Source organism: Delphinapterus leucas, chromosome 14 (assembly GCF_059928025.1).
Source record: "Delphinapterus leucas isolate spDelLeu-1000000601 "Yukka" chromosome 14, BTC_Dleu_Yukka2, whole genome shotgun sequence".
In the NCBI taxonomy this organism is placed as follows: Eukaryota; Metazoa; Chordata; class Mammalia; order Artiodactyla; family Monodontidae; genus Delphinapterus; species Delphinapterus leucas.
The window spans coordinates 12,409,772-12,422,069 of record NC_143142.1 but is presented as its reverse complement, the minus strand read 5'-3'; the positions used below and the strand labels follow the sequence as shown (position 1 = coordinate 12,422,069).

Here is a 12,298-nt window from a genome sequence, read left to right as displayed (position 1 = left end):
TGCTGGAAGAGAGGGGAAGAGGCCTCTCTCAGGCAGAGATCTGAGCCCCCAGACCCAATTCAACCACATCAGTTTCTCTTTTTTCGACCCAAGGACGTATTTGGAAAAAAAAAGGGGCGGGGGTCGGTTACTTAAATTAGAAAATGTTTGAGAAGCACTACTTAAATAAAGCTCCACATATATTATTTCTCAGAGCTGAGATTCTGATAAGAATTGAAAAGTTAACGGTTTTAGTTATATTCTTAGCAAGAACCTAGTGGGCAGAAATTTAATTTTTTTTTAATCAAAAGCAGAGCCATGGCAAAACATATGATAAACAAAGAAAATATGTGCAGCCGTATAATTAATAGAGAGCTAATATGCTTAGGTTATAAAATGATCCTACAAATTAATAAGGAAAAGACCAATAACCCGGTAGAAACACGGGCCAAGGCTACAGAAATTCACAGAAGCAGAAATGCAAATATTCAATAAACATATGAAAAGATGCTCAGGCTCACTTGTCAGGGAAATGCAAATGAGAACAATGAGCTACTATTTTTTACCCATCAGATTGGCAAAAATGGAAAATATGTGTAACATCCAGAGCTGGCGAGGGTGTAAGGAATCTAGTTCTCTCAAACACCATTGGGGGAGGACTGCAAATTATTATAAAGTGGTGGAAAATCAACTGTTGGTATTTTTGAAAATCTAAACTGTAGCCCGGCGCTCCCACTTCTGGGAATATATCCACCAGAAATGAAAATGCCATTGTATAAAGACATAAATATATGAAGAAGTATATTACAGCATAATTTGTAATAGTTTAAAAAAAAAACCAAAAAACCTGGAAGCAATCTGAATGTACATTAAGAGGAAAATGGTTGAAAAAAATCAGGATGTATTTACATTAAGGAACGCAGTACAGATATCAAAAATTATAAAATAAAATTGTACACACTGACTGGGAAATATGCCTGTGACACCTTGTTAAATAGAATAAAAGCGAATGTGATCCTATTTTTATTCAAAAAAAAAGAAGACCAAAAAAAGTCACACCCAGTAAGTGGGTTTCTATATGTTTTTATAAATAAAGAAAACAGTAGGGAAACATTTATACCTAATTGCTAACACTGATTGCACCGGGAGCTGGATTGGAGAGGAGTGGTGAGACTATTAATTTTATTTTAGATACTTTATTATTTGAAATGTTACAAAAGATATGTATTACTTTTGTAATTCAAATGACCAGAATTTTTAAAAACAGAATTAGGACAGGAAATTCAAAGCAAATCAAATTACTTTGACAATCACTGGAAGGCAGAGTGGGGCTGGCCATCTGGTATGGGGTCTTAAAGCACTAAACCCAAGGAGATATACAGCTAATTGAAGGCACCCCAACTATGCAAGGGAGTAGACTGAAGGAGAGCCTTTTAATAGGGCTGACATTTTCCTTGAAAAACAGTCCTGACTCTTCTCTAATATAAGCAGAAGGACTGAATGAGACCCCAAAATGATAGGCTATAGAAAAGGAGTCAGCAAATTTTTTTCTGTAAAAGACCAAATAGTACGTATGTTAGGGTTTGTGGCCCATTTGGTCTCTGTCACAACTACTCAACTCTGTCATTGTAGCACATCAACAGCCATAGACAGTATGTAAATGAAATGGGCATGGCTGTGTCTCAATAAAACTTTATTTATAGGGACTTCCCTGGTGGTCCGGTGGGTAAGACTCCACGCTCCCAATGCAGGGGGCCTGGGTTCGATCCCTGGTCATGGAACTAGATCCCGCACGCATGCCACAGCTAAGAGTCTGCATGCCAAAACTAAGAGTCCGCATGCCACAATTAAGCAGTCTGCACGCTGCAACTAAAGATCCCGCATGCCACAACTAAGACCCAGCACAACCACAATAAATAAATATATTTTTAAAAACCTTTATTTATAAAACAGGTAATGGGTGGATTTAACCCAGGGGCTAGAGTTTGCTGACCTCTGCTACAGAACAAGGACATTATTTTTATTTTTTTTCGTTACGCGGGCCTCTCACTGTTGTGGCCTCTCCCGCTGCGGAGCACAGGCTCCGGACGCGCAGGCTCAGCGGCCATGGCTCACGGGCCCAGCCGCTCCGCAGCATGTGGGATCCTCCCGGACCAGGGCACGAACCCGTGTCCCCTGCATCGGCAGGTGGCCTCTCAACCACTGCGCCACCAGGGAAGCCCCTATATAATTATTTTTTAAAAGCAAACTATTTCATTTAAGTATACTTCAAGATATACTTAAAGTGATGAAAGAGAAAAACCTACAACCCAGATTACTCTACCCAGCAAGGATCTCATTCAGATTTGACAGAGAAATCAAAAGCTTTTCAAACAAGCAAAAGCTAAGAGAATTCAGCACCACCAAACCAGCTTTACAACAAATGCTAAAGAAACTTCTCTAGGCGGGAAGCACAAGAGAAGAAAACTACCCACAAAAACAAACCCCAAACAATTAAGAAAATGGTAATAGGAACATACATATTGATAATAACCTTGAATGTAAATGGACTAAATGCCCCAACCAAAAGACACAGACTGGCTGAATGGCTACAAAAACAAGACCCATATATATGCTGTCTACAAGAGACCCACTTCAGACCCAGGGACACATACAGACTGAAAGTGAAGGAATGGAAAAAGATATTCCATGCAAGTGGAAATCAAAAGAAATCTGGAGTAGCAACACCCGTATCAGATAAAATGGACTTTAAAATAAAGACTGTTACAAGAGGTAAGGAAGGACACTACATAACAGTCAAGAGATCAATCCAAGAAGAAGATATAACAATTATGAATCTTTATGCACCCAACATAGGAGCACCTCAATACATAAGGCAAATGCTAACAACCATGAAAAGGGAAATCGACAGTAACACAATAATAGTAGGGGATTTTAACACTCCACTTACACCAATGGACAGATCATCGAAACAGAAAATAAATAAGGAAACACAAGCTTTTTTTAAAGAAGATGTTGGGGGTAGGAGTTTATTAATTAATTAATTTATTTTTGCTGTGTTGGGTCTTCGTTTCTGTGCGAGGGCTTTCTCTAGTTGTGGCAAGCGGGGGCCACTCTTCATTGCGGTGCGTAGGCCTCTCACTATCGTGGCCTCTCTTGTTGCGGAGCACAGGCTCCAGACGCGCAGGCTCAGTAGTTGTGGCTCATGGGCCTAGTTGCTCTGCGGCATGTGGGATCCTCCCAGACCAGGGCTCGAACCTGTGTCCCCTGCATTAGCAGGCAGATTCTCAACCACTGCGCCACCAGGGAAGCCCAGGAAACACAAGCTTTAAATGACACAATAGACCAGATAGATTTAAATGATATTTATAGAACATTCCACCCAAAAGTGGCAGAATACACTTTCCTCTCAAGTGCACATGGAACATCCTCCAGGATAGATCACATCTTGCTTGGGTCACAAATCAAGCCTGGGAAAATTTAAGAAAATTGAAATCATATCAAGCATCTTTTCTGACCAAAATACTATGAGATTGGAAATCAATTATAGGAAAAAAACTGTAAAAACCACAAATACATAGAGGCTAAACAGTGCACTACTAAATAACCAAGAGATCACTGAAGAAATCAAAGAAGAAATAAAAAAATACATAGAGACAAATGACAACAAAAACACAATGACCCAAAACCTATGGGACGGAGCAAAAGCAGTTCTAAGAGGGAAGCTTATGGCAATTCAATCTCACCTCAAGTAACAAGAAAAATCTCAAATAAATAATTTAACCCTACACCTAAAGCTACTAGAGAAAGAAGAACAAAGAAAACCCAAAGTCAGCAGAAGGAAAGAAATCATAAAGATCAGAGCAGAAATAAATGAAATAGAAACAAAGAAAACAATAGCAAAGATCAATAAAACTAAAAGCTGGTTCTTTGAGAAGATAAAAAAAATTGATAAACCCTTAACCAGACTCATCAAGAAAAAAAGGGAGAGGACACAAATCGATAAAATTAGAAATGAAAAAGGAGAAATCACAACTGATACTGCAGAAATACAAAGGATTATAAGAGACTACTACAAACAACTATATGCCAATAAAATGGACAACCACGAAGAAATGGACAAATTCTTGGAAAGGTACTATTTTCCAAAACTGAATCAGGAAGAATTAGAAAATATAAACAGACCTATCACAAATAATGAAATTGAAACTGTAATCAAAAATCTTCCAACAAACAAAAGTCCAGGACCAGATGGCTTCACAGGCGAATTCTATCAAACATTTAGAGAAGAGCTAACACTGATCCTTCTCAAACTCTTCCAAAAGATTGCCGAGGGAGGAACACTCCCAAATTCATTCTAGAAAGCCACCATCACCCTGATACCAAAACCAGAAAAAGATATCACAAAAAAAGAAAATTATAGACCAGTATCACTGATGAACATAGATGCAAAAATCCTGAACAAAATACTAGCAAACAGAATCCAACAACATATTAAAAGGATCATACACCATGATCAAGTGGGATTTATCCCAGGGATGCAAAGATTCTTCAGTATACGCAAATCAACCAGTGTGATACACCACATTAACAAATTAAGGAATAAAAATCATATGATCGTCTCAATAGATGCAGAAAAAGCTTCTGACAAAATTCAACACCCATTTATGATAAAAACTCTCCAGAAAATGGGCATAGGGGGAATCTACCTCAACATAATAAAGGCCATATATGACAAACCCACAGCAAACATCATACTCAATGGTGAAAATCTGAAACCATTTGCCCTAAAATCAGGAACAAGACAAGGATGCCCACTCTCGCTACTCTTATTTGACATAGTTTTGGAAGTCCTAGCCATGGCAATCAGAGAAGAAAAAGAAATACAAATTGGAAAAGAAGAAGTAAAACTGTCACTGTCTGCAGGTGACATGATACTATACACAGAAAATCCTAAAGATGCCACCAAAAAACTACTAGAACTAATCAATGAATTTGGTAATGTTGCAGGATACAAAAGTAACGCACAGAAATCTCTGGCACTCCTATATACTAACAACGAAAAATCAGAAAGAGAAAATAAGGAAACAATCCCATTTACCACTGCAACAAAAGTAATAAGTAGGAATAAACCTACCTAAGGAGGTGAAAGACTTGTACTCAGAAAACTATAAAACAGTGATGAAAGAAATCAAAGATGATATAAACAGATGGAGAAATATACCATGCTCTTGGATTGGAAGAATCAATATTGTGAAAATGACTAAACTACCCAAAGCAATTTACAGATTCTATACAATCCCTATCAAACTACCAATGGCATTTTCCACAGAATTAGAACAAAAAATTTTACAATTCATATGGAAACACAAAAGACCCCGAATAGCCAAAGCAATGTTGAGAAAGAAAAACGGAGCTGGAGGAATCAGCTTCCCTGACTTCAAACTATACTACAAAGCTACAGTAATCAAGGGGCTTTCCTGGTGGCGCAGTAGTTAAGAATCTGCCTGCCAATGCAGGGGACACGGGTTCAAACCCTGGTCTCAGAAGATCCCACATGTTGTGGAACAATTAAGCCCGTGCACCACAACTACTGAGCCTGCGCTCTAGAGCCTGCGATCCACAACTACTGAGCCCTCGTGCCACAACTACTGAAGCCCGCATGCCTAGAGCCTGTGCTCTGCAACAAGAGAAGCCACAACAATGAGAAGCCAGCACACCGCAACGAAGAGTAGCCCCCACTCACCGCAACTAGATAAAGCCCACGCACAGCAACGAGGACCCAACACAGCCATAAATAAATAAATAAATAAATAAATACATTTATTTTAAAAAAGCTTTTGCACAGCAAAGGAAACCATAAACAAGACAACACTCAGAACGGGAGAAAATATTTGCAAATGAAACAACAGACAAAGGATTAATCTCCAAAATATACAAACAGCTCATGGAGCTCAATATCAAAAAAACAAACAATTCAATTAAAAAATGGTGGAAGACCTAAATAGACATTTCACCAAAGAAGACATACAGATGTCCAAGAAGCACGTGAAAAGATGCTCAACACCACTAATTATTAGAGAAATGCAAATCAAAACTACAATGAGGTATCACCTCACACTGGTCAGAATGGCCATTATCAAAAAATCCAGAAACAATAAATGCTGGAAAGGGTGTGGTGAAAAGGGAACCCTCTTGCACTGTTGGTGGGAATGTAAATTGATACAGCCACTATGGAGAACAGTATGGAGGTTCCTTAAAAAACTAAAAATAGAACTACTAACATGACCCAGCCATCCCACTACTGGGCATATACCCTGAGAAAACCATAATTCAAAAAGAGACATGTACCCCAGTGTTCACTGCAGCTCTATTTACAACAGCCAGGAGATGGAACCAACCTAAATGTCAATCAACAGATGAATGGATAAAGAAGATGTGGCACATATATACAATGGAATATTACTCAGCCATAAAAAGAAATGAAACTGAGTTATTTGTAGTGAGGTGGATGGACCTAGAGTGTCATACAGAGTGAAGTAAGTCAGAAAGAGAAAAACAAATACCGTATACTAACACATATATATGGAATTAAAAAAATATATAGTACTGATGAACCTAGTGGCAAGGCAGGAATAACGATGTAGACATAGAGAATGGACTTGAGGACACAGTGGGGTGAGGGGGAAGCTGGGGCGAAGTGAGAGTAGCACTGACATATATACACTACCAAATGTAAAATAGATAGCTAGTGGGAAGCAGCCGCATAGCACAGGGAGATCAGCTCAGTGCTTTGCAATGACCTAGAGAGGTGGGTTAGGGAGGATGGGAGGGAGGCTCAAGAGCGAGGGGATATGGGGATATACGTATGCATATGGCTGATTCACTTTGTTGTAAAACAGAAACTAACACAGTATTGTGAAGCAATTATACTCCAATAAAGATCTATTAAAAAAAAAAGCAAACTATTTCATTGAAGTGTACGTAATATACATATGATAAAAGTACACCAATCTGATGAATTTTTACAAAGTGAACACATCTTTCTAACTACCACCCAGGTTAAGATGTAGAACATTACCAACACCCCAAAAGTGTTCCTTGTGCTCCTCCCAGTTATCCCCACCCCCCACCACCAAAGATAGCCACTAATTTTACTTCTGTCCTTATCATTTGTTTTGCTTGGTTGTAAACTTTAGGTAAATTGAATCATACAGCACATTCTTTCACTCAGTGATATGTGAGAGAGATCCCTCCATGCTATTGTGTGGGTTTGTCCAATTTCATTGCTATACAGTATTCTATACACAGTGTTGCAATTATCATATTGTAAGAATATGTCACACTTTATATATCTGTTCTGCTATTGATGATACTTGGGTTGTTTGGGGCTTGGGTCCAGTTTGGGATTTGGGTCCAGTTTGGGGCTTGCTATAGACTGAATGTTTGTGTCCCTCAAAAATTCTTATGTTGAAACCTAATCCCCATTGTGATGGTATTAAGGGGTGGGGTTTGGGGGAGGTAATTAGGTCATAAGGGTAGAGCCCTCATGAATGGAATTAGTGCCCTTATAAAACAGACCTAGAGTGATCTCTGTCCCTTCCACCATGTGAGGACACAGTGAGAAGATGGCCATCTATGAACCAGGAAGTGGACCCTCACTGGACACTAACTTGGCTGAAACTTTGACCTTGGACTTCCCAGCCTCCAGAACTGTGAGAAATAAATGTCTGTTTTTTATAAGACACTCAGTCTATGATATTCTGTTATAGCCGCCTGAATGGACTAAGAGAGGGCTAATACAAATAATGCCACTATGAATATTCTTAGCCATGTCTTTTGGTGCACACATTTACTTATTGCTATTGAGCATATTCCTAGAGTACATGTGCTACAACTGGTTTTTGTAAATACTGAATAAGTAACTTCCCAAAGTGGGTGTCCTAATCTGCCCTCCTATCTTAAGTATATGAGTGTTCCAGCAGCTCCCAGCATTGCCAACACTTGGTATTGACAGATTTCTTTCTTTGTAATTTTAGCCATTCTTGTATGTGTATGTGTAAAATTTATATACAGTAAAGTTTAAAAATGTTAGGTGTCCAGCTAAATGCTTTTACTCATATAAAAATTCTTTGCGGTTTGAATCATATTCCCTTAATTACTAATGATGTTGACTCTTTGACAGGTTTATTGGCCCTTTGGATTCCTCTTTTATGAAAATCATATTCATATGTTTTGCTCATTTTAAAAAAATGGATTGTTTTTCTTTTCCTTATTGATTTACGGGAGTTCTCGAAATACTCTGAATATAAGTCCTCCATTGATATCTTTATTCCAACTATCTTCTCCCACTCTGTGGTTTGCATTTTCATTGTCTTAATGGAGTCCTTTGATGAACAGAAGTTCTTAATTTTTTTTTTTTTGGGGGGGTGGGTACGCGGGCCTCTCACTGCTGTGGCCTCTCCCGTTGCGGAGCACAGGCTCCGGACGTGCAGGCTCAGCGGCCATGGCTCACGGGCCCAGCCGCTCCGTGGCATGTGGGATCTTCCCGGACCGGGGCACGAACCCGTGTCCCCTGCATCAGCAGGTGGACTCTCAACCACTGCACCACCAGGGAAGCCCCAGAAGTTCTTAATTTTAATGAAGAACTGGTCAATTGTTTTTTCTGGTTAGTTGTGTGTGTGCCCTGTTTCAGAAATATTTGTTAAAGGAAAACTGTTTCTATACTCACAACACTTCTGAACCAAATGTGTTGGATTTTTTTTCCCCAAAACCAACCAATTTTCCAATTTTGGGACACAAACTGGGTGTCCTATAATTTAATTCAATTCTGACACCAACTACACGCATTTAGCATCAAACTCCACAGGTTCAGGGCTGAGTCCCACAAGACTATCCCCAGTCAGACGCCTGTCACAAGTAATGGTTGCCCCAGGTACCCATAATTCTGTCTGACTTGGCTAAAAAGTCAGGAGTTCCCACTCCCCACATTTGATAATTTGCTGGAACAGCTCACAAAATTCAGGGAAACATTTACTTATAAGGGATATAGATGAACAACCAGATGAAGAGGTACATAGGGTGAGATCTAGAAGGGTCACAATCACAGAAGCTTCTATCCCCATGGAGTAGGGATGCTCCACTCCCTGAAATATGATGTGTTCATCCACTCAGAAGCTCTCCAGAACCCACAGTTTAGGGATTTTTATGGAGGCTTCATCATATAGGCATGATTGGCTTAAACTCAGTCTCCAGCTCCTCCCCTCTCCCCAGAGGATGTACAATGGGTTTGAAAGTTCCAAGCCTCTAATCATGGCTTGATTTTTTTGATGACCAGGCCCCATCCTGAAGCTATCCAGGAGACCATGAAGAGTTGCTTCATTAGAACGAAAGAACCTACTATCACTCAGGAAATTCCAAGGGATTTAGGAGCTGTGTGTCAGGAAACAGACACAGAGTGCAATACATGTGTCTTATTATGTCACATTTGCCTATCCTGAAGTCATGAAGACATTCTCCTATGTTATCTCCTAGAAATGTTCTTGTTGTCTTGTCCTTGCACATCTGAGTCTACAACCATCCTAATAATCTCAACCAGGAATGTTTAGGAGTAAACATTACCCACTGCAATATTTTCAGTCCCTTGTGTTCTTCCAGAATCTTGCCATTTGCCATCAAGAGGTAGAGTCTCTTTTTCCTTCTTTTCAACCTGGGCTGGCCCCTCTGACCGCCTCAACCAACAGAAGGCAGCAGAAGTGACAGCATGACTTCCAAGGATAGGTCACAGAAAGTGATATGGTTTTCACCTGGTTCTCTCTGTCTCAGGACATCTGCTTTGGGTGCCTTGGCCACCATGTAAGATATCCAGCTGCCCTAAAGCCACCATGCTGGAGAGACCACATTGAGATGTAATATACACCCAAGGAGCCCAGCTGTTCCAGCCCCCAGCTGTACAAGTCTTCCCAATCCAGATGCCAGACATGAGCATGAAAACTTCAAGGTGACCCCCGCCCTAGCCATAGGAGATATCCTGAGCTAGAACTGCCCAGCCAAGGGACCCATCTTTCCAGGCTCTAGCTTAGCACTAGTTTTACTGGGAGAACTAACCTGTGGACCGGAGTAGGCTGGTTTTCACCCCTGCTGTTTATTTCAGGGGTGTGTTTTCAAACCCTAAAGACAAAGGAAGCTTTGACTTTCCTTTTTCAAACCTCATTTCAATCTACTTAGTGTCTATGCAAATGGAAGAGCCCATTCATGAAAGGAGAAAGACTCCTGGAGATCAAACAGATGGGAAAGATGAGATAAGACATCCCCCTTGGATACTCTTGAAGGGTAGTGAAGTCTTGGTGTTCATCCAGAGAGATTAGCTGGGGATCACTTCACGAGCTTTGTTCAGAGAGATAAGACCTAAAGCAGGGCTGGGGGAACCCCTACCCCATCCAAAACTGGAATATGGCTGATTTCACAAAGAGATCTCCTTGCTCCAGAGTCCCTGTCACTCAGCTTCTGTTTCCAGCCATCTAGCAGCTCACGTTAAAGAAAAAGCTCCTTCCAACTAGTACCCAGGGATTAACCAGGCCTCTGGGATCCAGCCCAAAGGAAACGGCCGGTTCTACTTCCTGGAGGTTTAAGTGTAGCAGGCAAATCACCGTGATTGATTAATTAGCAGAACTGCATTTTTCACTTTTTAAACACATGTCTGACTTGCTAATAATGGCAATAACACCTACCTTTATGCACAATCATATTACTTACTTGTTTATTCCCCACCCCCACCCCACCATACAAGTTACAGGAGATCAGAGATCTGGGTCATCTGCTTCTCGCCACAGCCCCTGCACCCAGCCCAGTGGGCTCCAAGACTACTTCCTGAATGAATGGGAGAATGAACGAGTGAATGATAAATGATAATAGCAACCCTTCAGGGGCACCTGCTCCAGGCAGGCACTGTCCATTATTTCACGTCCTCCTTCAGCTTCCCTTGAGGGAGGGGTGGTTGTTTTGGTTTTATAGAGGTTAGGAAATTTGCCCAAAATCTCAGACTCACTGAGGGGTGGAATCCAATTTTGAACCCAGCCCCTCTGACTCACACGCCATCCTCTTTAATACTAAGCACAATCTTGGCCACAGAGGGGCCTGGGAAAGACCGCCCACCCTTTTTCTCTTTCTCGGGATAAGAGTGTTTTCACAAGGGCCTTGGAGACCAGAGTCTAAAACTCTAACCTGCTCTGCTGAGCCCAGACCCAGCCCCACAGCCCCGCCCGGAGCCTGTGGCTTAGGCCAGGGTTCCTGTCCCACTTCTGTGGCCTGGGAACTCAGGGGAAAGGGCAATTAAATTAACGGGGTCACGGAAAGAGGAGGAGGGTGAGAAGCTGGTGGCCAAATCCAGAAAGGGCAGATTTCAATTTGCATAATAATTTTGTTAGCAACAATAGGCATCCAGGACATCTATTTAAAGGCTGTAATGTTAATTTAATGGGAAAAAAACTAATACAATTCCCCCAGAATTTTTCAATTAAATTAATGTGATGAGCTTTAATGGAGAGCTTAAGTAGAGAGTGCGAATAGGAGAAATATTGCATAAATTATACATACATTTATATATATGCTACCCATATATATAATCTCTCTGCTCTGAGGTTTTGACATATGAGAGGCCCTGTGTTTAAATCTAGTAACCAGTTATAACTCTATTGCAAGTACAGTGACCCTTTTTTCATCCAAAGAAGGGGAGGGCTCCTCCCTGTGGGGTTTCTGCAAACCCCTTCCCTTCAACAACACACCAGGAGACTTGGGTCTTAAAGAAACAGAGGACTCAACAAACGATAGGCCATGGTAACACGTACGTGCACAATAAGTCAACGATATGAGAAATCTAGCAACGCAAAATCCTCTTCCTCGATCCCTGCTCCCTAAAGACATCTAATGGGACAGTAAATAAAATGGACTAGGTTTCAAGGACCACTTTACTTTCCCAAGCATGAGTTCATTCACACATCTCATTCAGTGAGTGTTTATTGAATAGCCACTAAATGCTGGACACTGTTGTAGGTGCTTCCAGGAATGTTACAGTGAACAATCAGATGTGATCCCTGACTCACAAAAAAATCCAGGATGTGTTCAGGTAAGCTCTTCATGCTTCCATTTTGTCACTTGTAAAATAAAGAGGATGACTGCAGAAGCCACGGGTCGGTGTCCAAGATGGTCCCCAATAATCTCACCACCTGGTTTTCACACCTTTGTGTGGGACTCTCCTGCAATGAATAGTGGAACCTGTAGGATATTGCAGAAATGGAGTGAGACTGCTAAGCCAAGGTCA

At 40.8% G+C, this 12,298-nt stretch overlaps 1 protein-coding gene across 17 annotated transcripts in view; it reads right to left on the bottom strand.

The window, feature by feature from the left end:
* The window catches only part of SPRING1 (SREBF pathway regulator in golgi 1), a 333,460-nt gene that overhangs the window by 208,226 nt on the left and 112,936 nt on the right, over nt 1–12,298 (bottom strand). The window contains exon 5 of one of the 17 annotated variants that reach the window (XM_089894222.1): nt 2,978–3,449. The exons of 15 other annotated variants lie outside the window; for them this stretch is intronic. In XM_089894222.1, the coding sequence (XP_089750348.1) occupies nt 3,444–3,449 (6 nt within the window). In that variant the 3' untranslated portion in view covers nt 2,978–3,443. Of the gene's footprint in view, nt 1–2,977; nt 3,450–11,327; nt 12,253–12,298 lie in introns of those variants that run through there. One more of the 17 variants, XM_022597998.3, reaches the window with a different exon arrangement.